The sequence below is a fragment of the Leptonychotes weddellii genome, chromosome 3, assembly GCF_054177405.1.
Source record: "Leptonychotes weddellii isolate Sample4059 chromosome 3, ASM5417740v2, whole genome shotgun sequence".
Taxonomy (NCBI): domain Eukaryota; kingdom Metazoa; phylum Chordata; class Mammalia; order Carnivora; family Phocidae; genus Leptonychotes; species Leptonychotes weddellii.
The window spans coordinates 120,379,693-120,394,334 of record NC_138371.1 but is presented as its reverse complement, the minus strand read 5'-3'; the positions used below and the strand labels follow the sequence as shown (position 1 = coordinate 120,394,334).

The window sequence follows — 14,642 nt, the reverse complement described above, 5'->3', positions numbered from 1 at the left end:
TTATTTGTGGGACATAAGGAATAGCATGGAGGACATTAGGAGAAGGAAGAGAAAAATGAAAGGGGGGAAATCAGAGGGGGAGATGAACCATGAGAGACTATGGACTCCGAGAAACAAACTGAGGTGTTAGAGGGGAGGGAGGTGGGGGAATGGGTTAGCCTGGTGATGGGTATTAAGGAGAGCACGATGATGGGTATTAAGGAGGGCACTGGGTGCTATACGCAAACAATGAACCATGGAACACTACATCAAAAACTGATGATGTAATGTATGCTGACTAACATAACATAATAAAAAAAAAAGAAAAAAAAGAAAAGAAACCTTCTTAAATTACAGTTGGAGTTTCTCAGGTTATTGGTTTATTGAAAGTCTTCTATGTGGCTGGAGCCATGCAAGAGGTTGGAGATAGAAAGATAAATAAGACACAGTGCCCCCATTCAAAGAGCTCGTGGCCAGTAGCAGAACTAACAAATGAACAGACAATTACAGTGCTGGGTGCTAAGTGCTAGATGGGGGTCAGACACAAGGAGGGGAAGAAATCCACTGTCTTAGATTGTGAATGTGAGAAGTGCCTTCCTAGGGAAATGCTTTCTCTGCTGTTAAAAGACAAGAAGTTAGCCAGGTGAATGGGGTGTGGTAAAGAGGAAAAGAGGGGACGAAGTATTATTTCTAGGCTGAGCAAACAGCATGTGCCTGGAAGATAGATTGGGGAATGTAATTACCCATCTTGTGGTCTGACTGAGAGGGGCTGCAGGAATTATATACTTTGTTATCAATCATCATTATACAGTTTGTCATCTTGTGGAGAGCTGTGCCAAGCAAAATAGAATGTTCTTTGCAGCTCATATTGAATCAGTACCACCTTTCAGCTCTGTAAACCAGATATAGGCCAAGTGATAGAGACTCTCCCAGTAACTGATGCTCCAGAAAACCGGCATTTTAATATCACTGTGTTTGCACAAAGTCTCCCCAGCAGATCTGAAAAATAATTCCCAGAGATGTAAAAAGAGATCTAGAATCTGCCTTCTATCCCATATGAAATTATATATGCATATTATACATGGATGATTTGGAATCTTTTTAGATGAATTGGATTCAGATCCTCCTGCCATAGAGGAGAAAGAATTCTTCTACTTGCTATTGACATGGTCCTATCTGATGAACCAGGATTGGATGGCCTTAATAGAAAATTGATTCTGAAAACAAACTATTGCCAGAATAAAACTACTTTAAATAAAAATCAATCACTTTTGGCAAACATTCTCCAGAATCCCATTGGTTCTTTTTAAACCATTATAGCAGGCGAATTTCTTTAGCTGGGGTGGAGTAGGGCGGGGTGCAAGGATGGGGTGCATTTTGCAGCTAGTTCATCCAAGCAGACATATCAGGAATCCAAACTGCTCAGAATTAGATGACCCATAAGAGAATTAATAATGTTTTCTTCTGTCTGTGGTGGGTGGCCAGGATCCCTAGCTTCAGAAAATGTCCAGCTCAAACCATCTGAGCAGTGTTCCATTGGGGCACTGCAACCAACCTACGCTAACAAGCACTCTGGTCAGAGTGAGCCTTATCGCAAACTCTTCCTCTTCACCAACCATCAAAACCCAAGCTGTTCAGCTGTACAGAAGGAAGGAAGTTCGGACACATGCAACCCATTAACATGGATGAGCCTGGGAAACATGCTGAGTGACAGAAACCAGTCACAGAAGGACAAATTGTATATGATTCATCTATCTGAGGTTCCTAGAGTAGGCAAATTCATAGAGACAGAAAGCATAATAGAGGTTACCAGGAGTTGGGGTAGCAGGAAAATGGGGCGTTACTGTTTCCTGGATAGAGACTTTCTGTTTGGGGTGATGAGAAAGTTCTGGAAAGGAGAGTAGTGGGCTACACACCATTGTGAATGTGCTTCATGCCAGTGAGTTGTACACTTAAAAATGGTTAAAGTGGTAAATTTTTTAAAGTGTATCTTACTTAAAAAGACTTTTATATTTTAAGAAATAATCAGACCTTTTATAAAAAACATTCTCCTGATTCCTAAATGAAGTATTTTAGAGCCTCCCTGACCTCTTAATGGATTCCTTTTCTAGTGTACTACTAATACATTTCATAAAGTGTTCTAAAAATATATTAACTAAGGCTTAATAGTCTTTTGGATGCAGTACTATGGGCTTATATAAACGATTTCTTGGAAAAATTCACGGAAGACTAGTGGGAAGAACTCTGGTTATTGTCTGACAATTAACAATTTGAAAGGTGTCCAGTGTTACACATTTTCCTCTAAAAGAAATTTATATAAAATCATCCAAAGAGAAACATTTAATTTCTTAAGAATTTATTAACTGTGATACACTTCATTACCCATAAGCTGGGGACACTTAAAAAGCACTCACTGAACATGCTAAGAAGTGCCATGTTGAAAATGGTAAATATTATGTTTATTTTACCACCAAAAAAAAAAAAAAAGCTGAAATGGGTGATGAAATGTTCTAGAATTAGACAGTGGTGATAGGTTGCACAACTCTGAAGATACTAACCACTCAGTAATACACTTCAAAGGATGAGTTTCGTGGTATGTAAATTAAAGCTATTATTTAAAAAAAAAAAAAATCCAAGCTGAGAGAAGCAGTCTTTATGAGGAGTAGAAAGATGGAAGTCAAATATCCTAGAGCCCCTCCCAGCAGCTGGAAGAAATTACCTAAAGAACTAGGTGAGGAGGGGAAACCCAGACTGAGGTCAGTCATGTCCCAGACAAGACCCCAAAACAGATTGCAGAGGGAGAATTTGCTTTCCAAGGTGCTGAGGTGAGGGGGTCAAATAGCAAGAAACACAACAGGATAGTTTTTTACTTTTCACAGACATTTTTCTCTCATAGGGTGCACCACATCTTTGGAGGCTTTTGACAAAGAACGGCAGGAGGGTGTGTGGTCCATCCATGCCTCTGGCATCTGAATTCTCTGCTGGGTCCGGAAGGGATGGACAGAAGTTACGTGCCCAGGTGCCGTTGCCTGGACCCTCAGGAAGATGCAGGTCAGGCTCGTCGCAGCAGGGGCTCTGAGAAGTCACCACCAGAAACGTGTGTACTGGTTTATTGCCTTGCTTTGCCACAAGCGTGACCACCCATGAGGACAGGGACTTTGACTCGATTACCAGTATTTAGAACAGCCCCTGACACACACCCTGTTCCTGACAACAACAATATGTGTTGAGGAAGGGAGGCAGGGAGGGAGGAATGGAGGGAGGGAGGATGGACAGACATATCTATCGATGAGTTGTTACTTAAATATTGTTGAGGGCATTACTAGCCACATCACACATGGTTTCTGCATCAGGTCCCATGTGAGAAATTCTGGAACTTAAAGCTGGGAAAAAATCTCACTTCCACTGACCAAAGGGTATGGTTCTTCCTCTTAGACAGAATTTTAATATAGATCCAGCTCTCTTTTTATGGTAGCTTCTAAGAGGTACAGAGCCGAACCTGACGCTCCTCTGTAGCTGCTGAATCAGCTCTATGATCTGCATAGCCTCGATTTTCTGTTGATGTTTTATTCTCTCCCGATTGTCCAATATCTGCTGCTACTTTATTCTCCTGGTAGGTGGCTCATCTCAGATACTTTGTAGAATGAGCGAGGAAGAATGAAAACGTATTTCTGTTGAAATGGTTTGAAGATACAATCTGCCCCATTGTGAAGTTCTCATTGTAGCTGAGCCCACACTGTTTACCCGGCTTTCCTCCTAGTGCAAAAGTAGACAATCCACACTCAGGGCTTCAGTGCTACAGGGACCAAGAGTAAAAGTAGAGTCAGAGGTAGCCATGTGCAGGGAAGGTGTTGAGATGGAGGGAAATTTGACTCATGGATTGTGGAGAGGAGAGAACTTGATGTGCGCCTTCAGGGCATGCTTTAGGTCCAGGTTTCTCCTGCACAAGGGAGCCCGGCCATGCACCCCCTGTGAGAGAGCTTCGCCCTTGCACCGACTCCATGCGGGGTAGGAAGCGGGTACCTCTCTGATGACTCTTCCTGGCCCAGGGGTGCACAATAAAGCAGCCTGCTCCCTCATCCTGCGGGGCACACTCCCCCATCTGACAGATATGATACGTTTTCTGATTGAAAGGCATTGTGGCTCCATTGACAAGAGTCTGAGCTCTGGCACAACGCGGACCCAGTTTAAATCCCGGCTCTCTCCTCATCGGGTGCACAGCCTTACATAAATCACTTCCTGTCTCGGAGACCCAGTTTTCTCCTCTGTAGACTGGGGCTGGGACTCAGCATGTTTCTAGGATGATCAGAAGTCAGGACTAACTGCCGGTGGTACCTGACTGTACCTGGGCCGTGGCAGGGGGGCAGGGGTGAGGTGTGTGGAGGAGACTGGCAATGCGCCTCTTCGCTGGCAGGAACACCCAAGGTGCCCAGGGCAGGGGGTTGGGTGGCTTTGCCCCTATTGGTTCAGAAATTCTATGTTCCAGTACAGGACCCACTTCAAATATGGCCTCCTCCTGCCACTTGAATTTTGCAGTGTGTTGGAAATTCTAACACTGAAGCATCTAAACAATGAGTCCCAAACTATAGCTCATACCCGATGCTGACACAAAAGTCCTCAGAGGTGGGTTTTTTGTTTTGATGTCAAAATGTTGCAAACCGTGTGTTTCATTCATTTTTGTAATGACTTCCTATTTGGAGGGAGGAACAGATTGTCACAGAGCCTGGCCAGGACCTCCTCGGTGCAGGGGCCAGGAGGGGTTTCCCGCATCCACCCCAGGCTCCCCTTCCTTCTGGCCTGTCCTTACTCCCTCCTCCCACCGATCCACATGGGTACTTGTCCCGGCTGTCTTATCTCCAGGGGGCTGGGACACCAAACCATTTGGCACCCTGGTGTATCATGCCTTAGCCACTGTTAACATTTCAGCAGGCCCTTCTGGAATGCCTTACCAGGGTGTGAGAAAGTGTCAGTCTGGACCCTGGAGTGGCTTGTGAAATAAATTTAGTGTGTCATGACCAACATGCAAAACAACAACAACAGAAGAACAGTATCGAGTGTTTTGAAAAAATATCAGAGTACCAGATAGAGAATAGGAATAAGTGTATCTCATGAAATTTTTGTTTTGGTTGTATTGAGTAAACTAGGTCAGTATCTAAAATATATTTCTTTTTTTTATTTAAATTTAATTAGCTACAGTACATCATTAGTTTCAGATGTAGTGTTCAATAATTCATCAGTTGCGTATAACCTGTATTTCTTACGGAGAGTTTTAAACAGAACAGCCTGAAAGCCATTATCTTTCCAGAAAAGAGAGAGAGCCAGGGGAGCGCAGGTTCTGTGGCCAGGCCAGGGGCTGGTTTTCGTGGGGGGGTTGCGGAGAGAAGGTCTGCACGGTGCTATGGTGCCCAGAGAACACTGCTCAATCCCTACACGGAGGCCAGCTCTTCCGTGATCTGTGCACAGAAGACCAGACTTTAAAGTTTATAAAGCTTTGGTAAGTGACCAAGAAGTAGTCACGGTTGTGCTCTGGGGATAGAAGAATGACAAAGATGCTGTTTCAGCGAGATCACGTGTACCAGAGTCCCTGCTGTGCACGAGAGGAGACACACAGGCAACGTGCCACGGGAGGATGGGATAAATGCTACAACAGGGGTGTGTTTAGACTAATGGGAGAGAGGAGAAAAGGCTAATTCTGTGGAGGGCTGTGCTCATTTCCTAGGGCTGCCATCACAAAGTCCCACCCCCTGGGCTGCTTAGAGCAACAGAAGCTTACTGTCTCAGTCTGGAGGCCAGAAGTCTGAGGCCAAGATCATGTCAGGGCCATGTTCTCTTTGAAAACATTAGGGGTGGATGTGTTCCAGGTCCCACCCAGTTTCTGGGGGGTCCCCAGCTTGTGGCAGCCAACTCCAGACCTCGCCTAGTGTTCCCCGGGAGTGTGTGTGTGTGTGTGTGTGTCCGTCCCAGTTTCCCCTTCTTATCGGACACCGGTGTTGTCAGATTAGGGGCCCACCCTAATGCTCGCAATCAACCTAACTCATTTCACCTCTAATCAGCCTAGTTCCAGATAAGGTCACCTTCGGAGGTACTGGGGGTTAGGACTTAAACATATGATTTTGGGGAGACACAATTCAGCACACAACAAGGGGTCAGTGGAACGAATGGTGTTTGCCAAAACCTGAAGATCAGCAGGTGTTTTCTACCAACGCAGGAAAGGGATGACATTCCAGAAGAAAGGTGCTTTCTGGTCCCCTGCCCCTCCCACGCACGGAGCAGGCCGCCACAGGCCACCTGGCCAGCCACGGAGACGGCACCCGCTGTGTCTCAGGCACACCCAGCATCCGACTCTTTCTTTAGGAGCCACGAAGGAGAGAGCTTGTCTGCTGGTGGCTAAGAAGCCTCCCGTACCTTCCATTTCAGAGTTAGTAAGCACTGGAAGACCTACTATGTGCCAGGTCCTATCACAGGCAGGACCTTGCTTTTCCTTCACAAGGTGTATTCTTATTTCCATTTCTATGCTACAGAAATCGAGGCCCAGAGAAGTCAACTCAAGCGGACAAAGGTACACAGCTGGTAAAGACAGAACTAAAGCTCGGGTCTTGGCCTGACTGACTTCAAAGCCATTTTAAAACTTTTTTCCCGGTTACATCATGGTGAGAGGCATCTCCCGAGGAAATGCGCACGTTGTGTCATTCCACAGGGCCAGAGTTGGGCGTTCTGTGCCTAAGCCCTCCCTGGAATCTTCAGACAGCCGGACTAGGGAGCGCAGGGAGGGAGGGAGCTAGGCTTTATAAAGAGAGAACTGCATTTTTGTTGTTGTTGTTGTTTTCAGGAAAATGCAGTGCCTGAAGGGAAGCTAACCAGAGCGGAGAACCCCAGGATATTCAAGTGAGGAGGGAGTCCAGAACCCACTGCAGCCCCTTCTGTCATGGGAGGTGACCCGGAAGGAAGGGTCCTGGCTCACCAATCCACAGCTGGCTGGTCACAGGGTCAGTTCTGGAACCCAAGAGTCGGTACTGGGACACTGACATACTTTCGGAGTTAAAGTGGTTATTTAAACCAATCCCACCTGGGATAAAATGCAGACAGTTGAAACCAGTCGGGGGAGGCCAAGCCCTAGAGATCTGATAGCCGGCCAGTTCAACGGTAATGGGGCCTCCACAGCCCACAGCACACCCTGCGGAAACAGGAGTGGGAGAGACGGGGCCACTGTCCAGGCATCAGGGAAACGATTAAAACAGCCTCAAACCTCAGGCATTTGAGAAAAAAAAAAAAATTTTTGAGGAGTTAAGGAAGGAGTGCCCGAAGGAATTGGAGGTCCTGTCAGAGCAGGTTCCTGAGCCTCAGCTTGCTCTTCCGCGCTCCGGGAGTCTCTCCCAGCTCCCCCCGCGGCATTAATCGAATGCTCAGGGAAAGATAACGTGTACAAACACCGGGATAAGTAGAAACACCGAGATAACTGCCCGTGACTTCTTGCACTAATTTCCTGCTTGGGCTGCCTGGGCTTGAAGCCTCCCGTGCCCAGCAAAGCTGGCAGGCAATCTCCTCGAAGTCACAGGCTCTCCTGAGGCCGCGCCCGAGTCCCCGGGAGGCCTGGGCCCAACCTACAGCTGGAGCACATCCTCCAGTTGTTCGGCTCCCGTGGAGCTAAGCACCTAGATATTGGACTGCATCTAGTTCCCAGGAAGATTGCACTCGCCCCTGGGATTTTTAGAAGCCACACAAGCGTCATCTCATCCACCAAGCCGGCGGTCAGTGACAAATACACAGCGCGAACGCAGTGCGGCCTGCCTGCAAAGCCCCAGCCCTCCGCCCGGGCTGCTCGGTGCACACCACCCACCGCTCCTCCCCAGGGCCTCCTCCAGGAAGATGGGCAACAGGGGACTGCCACCCTGCCCCAGGCCGAGGAGAGGGCGGTGGGAGTCTCGAAGGAGGACGGCGCTGTGGCTCGGAAAGCGCAGACAAGTTAAGTTGCGCGTGCGCGGAAAGAGGGGGTGAGCCATGTTCCCACCCGGCCCCTGAGCTCTCGGAAGAATTCTCCTCCACACTGTACGTCTCCACAGCTCTTACCTTTCTGTCTTTGGAGGTGGACTGGCCAGGGGCCGTTTCCCCTCTCTTGGAGGACTTAGAGGAGGTAGAGGAGAGGCCGTGGGCGCGGCGGGGCTTCAGGCCGTCGAGGCTGCTGAGGTATTTCTTCCGCAAGGCCAACAGCTCCTGCAAGTACTGCAGGCAGTCCTGGGTGCGCGAGTACATCCACGCCCGGTCCCCCTCCTGCTGCAGGTAGGACAGGCTGGTGTCCGTGCTGCTGGGGCTTTTGTATTTCTTCAAGGACTCGCTGAATTTCTCTCCGTGGTCCCCGACCACGTACATGGAGCTGCTGCGGATCAGCCTCACGGCGGGGCTGGCTCTGTCCGAGTAGGGGCTCTCGGCCACGTCCGCCTTCCTCTGCGGGCCGGAGTTGAAGATCGAGTGCAGCCTTCTGAACATAGTGCTCGATTCCTCCGTGGGGGTGCCTGCCAGCTGCCTGCGCTGTGCCACTTGATCTAGCTGCGGGGAAAGGAGCCAGCACGCCGGCCTGCCGCCATCCGCCTCCCAGGAGGCCTCGGGTCTCTGGAATCCCCGAGCCGGTGGGCCCGGTCAGGCGGGCAGGCCGGGCAGCTCCCCTGGGGGGGACATTTACCTCCAATAACCACGATGCCATCAACCACCTGGACATATAAGGTGGTGCACTGTGGGCTTACTCGCAAGAGGCCTGTTCATTTTCCATTTCTGGATGTGGTTTCACTCGGTTTGATTTGATCTTGGTGTGGATTTTTACGTTTCCACCTGGGCCGAGCTGGCTCTGGTCTGGAACGCCTTGCATCCAAAATGAAATCCTACTTGGTGAAAACACCGTGAAGCCAAAACTCATGTGTTGCTTGAGGTAAAATCCAGTCCCCTGCGAGAGGCCAGGGTGGACACAGCCAGGGCTGTTGGCAGGAGGCTCTCAGATCTTCGATAAGCTGGGCGCTGAGCAGGCATGCCAGTGTCCTGCAGGTGCCTCGTCCCGCTGTAAGGCGACCTCGCCACGGTTACCGGATAGCAGCCCGCTGTGGAGACAGGAGGATTCAGGTATTGGGACCAAGCTTTCTGCACAAAACCCTTAGCGAGCGGAGGGTGGCCGCAGAGATAGGGCAGACGCATTCTTTAGCTGGAGCACATTTTTCATTTAAATAGACTAGTCATAAGCAGACACTAACTATCTTTCCAAGAGCATCCTTTGAGTACATTAGGATCTCAGGGATGTCCCCTCTAGGATTTTTCTCAGGCTAATAGGACACATGGTTATTGCCTTCATTTCTCTACACAGCCTATTTCTCTCCCACACTTCACTCAGAGAGCTGCAGCCTATAAATCTCTAGCACAGGCATTTGCTTAAGCTGGGATAGGTGTTAGAGGAAGTCTGTGAGACCCCAGAAACTGTATGTGGGGTGTTACTGGCTGGGGGTACTGGCATGGTTTATTTTTGCTGGGTTTCTGTTTTGTTTGTTTTTGTTTTTTGAAAGAGAGAAAGTGTTCGTGGTTTTGTGAGATCTTCAAAGAGTTCTGATACCAAAAAAAAATTTTTTTTTAATATTTATATCCTGCTTCAGAACAAGAACTTTGCCCTCTGAAATGTAGCTACCGAAGGGCATTATAAGTACATTTGCATTGAGCACTGCATGTGGCATTCCAGACCCCTCATTGAGAGGGTCTTGAATATGCAGCAGCGTTCAACACTCTCACTTAGCAGAGTGCTTCAGGGTTGATGAAGTGTTTCCACACACATTAATTTACTGAACCGTCGTGGCTTCCTTGGGGCAGAAGCATCCTTTCCATTATCATTATTGGTCCTCAATTCACAGATGAAGAAGGTGAACCTGGAGCAGTTAGGAGATTTACTGAGGTCTAAATCAGTGAGTGAGAACCTTGTCCTCAGACCCAACCGTCCAGCTTCAAGCCTGGTATGCTGGCCCCGCTGCTCCCCTCAATGCCATGGACCCATGACGTCACACACCCTGAGGTCTCTGGTTGTGGGGGGGGGGTGGTTTCAATATCCTGCCCATTACTCTGGCTTCACACGGGCACGGTATCGAAGCACTCAGGATAGATGAGTGCTCACAGAATTTCTTCCTAGAGGAATCCAGGGACTGTGACCTTCCTCAGTGGACTTATGATGATATAATTCTACATGGATTTAGAAAAAGGTTAGCTAAAAAATGAAGTCTAATCTATATCCTATCCAGAATGTCCCAAGAACCTAACCTGTTGATCACAAAGAGAATGAAAAATATCTTCCTCTGTATTTTTCTCCTCTCTACTCCTGCTTCCCTGCTGGATTCTTCTGAGGGCCAGACTTATGAAGAAAATTGATAGAAAATTCCAGTGACATCACTAGCAGAGCATTTCGTGAATACTAAGGGACAGGACATTGGCAGTAGGCATGGCCCAGCTAGGTGACTCTCACGTCCTGTATCAGAGCAGTCTCGAAGCCGCCCCTCTCTCCAGAGCTCCTGCTGAGGGAGTCGAAGGGAGAGAATACTTCCTCCCTACAAAAATACTTGTCATCTGTGTTTGGGAAAGTTCATCTCAAATAACAACAGCCTTTATACCTCATTTAGATTTTCTCATGGCCTCACCAGAAGAAATGGGTATGAAATCACCCTCTGGTCTTAAAAAGGATATATAAATGCCCATCAAATCCCAAATCAGGCACCCCAGGTTTGACTCTTCCCTTGCATGGTGGAGAATGCCAGGCAAACACCTAGGTGGGGAAGGGAGATGGGCCTGTGTCCTAGCCCCCAGCCCAGCCCCTCCACACCAGCCCCGCTGTGGACAGGAAGGAGCCAGCTGGTCCTGGAGCGGAGTTCCCCACTCAGCACAGGCCAGACCCGCTCTTTGTGTAGATATCAAGAGCCTTGAGGCTTAACCAGAGCCCCAGAGAATTGGCATAAGGGACTTAGCGGATCAAACCTTGCTTTATTCTAGAACTTCTCAAACTCCAAGAGCAGAATCCCAGGGTGGCAGCAGAGGGTCCAGAGGGCTTGTTCCACAGCAGTGCCAATGCCAGGCAGTGGTAGCTACGGGCAGGAGGCGTGGAGGAGGGTGTCGGAGCTCCTGTCTGCTCCTACCCCAGCCTAGTGTGCTGGAACTGCCGCCCTGCTCACGGCCCACCAGGGTGGGCCTCACACGAAGTGGGGTGGCTCACAGCTCTGCCCCCTACCAGCTTAGCAAAGCCATTTAAACTCTGAGCTTTGGTGTTCTCATCTGCAAAAGTAGATATTACCTATTTCATAGCGCTGTTATAATGATTAAATGCAGCAATAGAGAGGAAGCACTTAATATGTCATATTTGCTCCGTCAGAAGTGTCAATTAATGTAAAATTATATAATTAATAATTAATATAAAAGTATTATTACTACTACAACTATTTTGCGGCTCCCAGCCATACAGTTGCCGAACTATTGTTGCAGGCAAATAGTCTGCATCCAGGCCTCTCATCCTTCCATGTGTGTATATATCACAGGCTGAGGCCAGCAGCCCCAGTAACGGTCAGCACAGAAATCACTAGTTGAGCCCGCTGCCCTGGACAATGCTGTGTTTCCCTAGGATGCTAGCTCTCTGGAGCAGCCCACTGCCTTGCGAGCACATGGCCAGGCATTCCGTCCCTTCCAGCACGAAGCCAGGTGAGCACCTAACCACTACCCTCGCCTGTGGCTGGGCATGTTGACTATTACTGTGCTGTAACCTGGATGGTCTCAGGGAACACACATCTCGAGGTCGCTACTTCTCCACTCCCGCCAGGCTGCAACTGCGCTTCCCATAGAGTCCTGAGTCAAAGCCGATGATCTGTACACTCGTCCTGTGTCTAGCATCCGGTTGGCTGTGTCCCCAACATGCAAGAGACCCTGAGTCAGCACTTCCCAGAAGGCAGGTAAATAGAGAGGAGGAATGAAGGAGGGCATGCAGAGGAAGAGGGGGAAGCTGAGAAAAGGAAGAGATCAAATCGTCCCTGCTGAATATTTAATGAAGGGTAAGATTACAGCGTTTGACAATGCAGATCCCATGTCACGTTGGTCCATTTGCACAGCGCATTGGAACATTTTGCTTTCTGGTGATGCTATGAATGGAGAGGAAAAGTGTTTACCCTGGAGACAAGCTCCTGTGGCTCAGACGCAGTGCCTGTGCCTTTGGACCTCTGTCCGGTACAGCCCAGTCCATCTGGAAGCACAGTAACTCCTGCCCCCTGTGCTTGGCCCTCTGCACATGGAGACTGAAAATGGAGTGACAGATGGCTTTGCCATGCCTTCGTGCTTTAACATGCTTGGAAATCCCTTAACAATGTGCCAGGAAGCAAACATCAGATCCTCTGAGGTGCACAAGACTAAAAAATGTCCTGGCACCTGAATACACAGAGGGTTGGTGACTGCACTTGTAGATGCCCCCGGAAGGCACAACCGCAGTTTGGGAACTGTTGCCAGTTGGAAGGCAGGATGGGAGGTAGGCTAATTCAGTGGGGCCAAGATCAGAGACACGTAGTGAGAGACTGGGCTGGAGAAAGTTGCGGGGGAGGGGGGGGGGTGGCACCGGGCAGTTAAAGGAGGCTTGGACTGGTTCTTTGAAAGAATTAATAAGATTGATGGCCAGACTTATCAAAAAGAAAAGAGAAATGACCCAAATATATAAAATCATGAATGAAAGAGAAATCACAACCAACACCAAAGAAATACAAATAATTTTAAGAACATCTTATGAACAACTATATGCCAAAAAATTAGGCAATCTGGAAGAAATGGATGCATTCCTAGAAACAAATCAACTACCAAAACTGAAACAGGAAGAAATAGAAAACCTGAACAGACCCATAGCCAGCAAGGAAATTGAAGTAATAATCAAAAATATCCCAACAAAAAAGAGCCCAGGGCCAGATAGCTTCCCAGGGGAATTCTACCAAACATTTAAAGAAGAATTAATACCTATTCTTCTGAAGTTGTTTCAAAAAATAGAAATGGAAGGAAAACTTCCAAACTCGTTCTATGAGGCCAGTATTACCTTGATCCCAAAACCGGACAAAGACCCCACCAAAAAGGAGAATTACAGACCAATATCCCTGATGAACATGGATGCAAAAATTCTCACCAAGATACTAGCCAATAGGATCCAACAGTACATTAAAAGAATTATTCACCATGACCAAGTGGGATTTATTCCTGGGCTGCAAGGTGTGTCAATATTCACAAATCAATCAACATGATACATCACATTAATAAAAGAAAGGACAAGAACCATATGATCCTCTCAACTGATGCAGAAAAAGCATTTGACAAAATACCGCATCCTTTCTTGATTAAAACTCTCCACAGTGTAGGGATAGAGAGAACATACCTCAATCATAAAACCCCAGCGTGAAAAACCTACAGCGAATATCATTCTCAATGGGGAAAAACTGAGAGCTTTCCCCCTGAGGTCAGGAACACAGCAGGGATGTCCACTATCACCACTGCTATTCAACATAGTACTAGAAGCCCTAGCCTCAGCAATCAGGCAACAAAAAGAAATCAAAGGCATCTGAATCAGCAAAGAAGAAGTCAAACTCTCACTCTTCACAGATGACATGATACTTTATGTGGAAAACCCAAAAGACTCCACCCCAAAATCGCTAGAACTCATACAGGAACTCAGCAACGTGGCAGGATATAAAATCAATGTACAGATATCAGTTGCATTCTTATACACTAACAATGAGACAGAAGAAAGAGAAATTAAGGAATCGATCCCATTTACAATTGCACCAAAAACCTTAAGATACCTAGGAATAAACTTCACCAAAGAGGTAAAGGATCTGTACTCTAAAAACTACAGAACACTTGTATGAAAGGACACTTAATGAAAGAAATTGAGGAAGACACAAAGAGATGGAAAAACATTCCATGCTCATGGATTGGAAGCAAAATAAGTCAATCAGAGAAAGACAATTATCATATGGTTTCACTCGTATGTGGAATATAAGAAACAGCCAGAGGATCATAGGGGAAGGGAAGGAAAACTGAATGGGAAGTAATAGAGAGGGAGACAAACCATGAGAGACTCTGAACTATAGGAAACAAACTGAGGGTTGCTGGAGGGGAGATGGGTGGGGGGGATGGGGTAACTGGGTGATGGACATTAAGGAGGGCATGTGATGTGATGAGCACTGAGTGTTGTATGCAACTGATGAATCACTGAACTCGACATCTGAAACTAATGATAATTAGCCAACTGTATGTTGGCTAATTGAATTTAAATTAAATAAATAAATAAATAAATAAAGGAGGCTTGGAGGCCAGGTCAACACCTTTGAATTCGATTCATCTGAATACCCTTTGTCAGAGCTCTGGGAGTCTATAACACATATTTGTGCAATTTAGAAAACGTGCCTTCCTTAGGTGAAGGCCAGGCAAGCACCTCCACCCTTGCCGGGGTGCCCTGGTACAGTGCACAACCCATATAACTGTATATGACAACCCTGACTGGTTAAGATTTTAGAGCAGAAGATAGTGTAATAAATGGGATTGTGAGAAAATTCCATGTAGAAACCTTAAGTAGGATATCTGTAAGATTTAAGAAAAATTAGTGCTTCATTTATCTATTACTATGTACAAACCAT

General features: G+C 47.3%; 1 protein-coding gene across 1 annotated transcript in view; it reads right to left on the bottom strand.

Annotated features, from left to right (window-relative positions):
• The window catches only part of C3H13orf42 (chromosome 3 C13orf42 homolog), a 12,774-nt gene extending 4,311 nt beyond the window's left edge, over positions 1-8,463 (bottom strand). Inside the window, 1 exon segment of the mRNA XM_031019430.2 lies at positions 8,047-8,463. Coding sequence (XP_030875290.2) covers positions 8,047-8,463 — 417 coding nt within the window.
• Between the last annotated feature and the right edge of the window lie 6,179 nt (positions 8,464-14,642).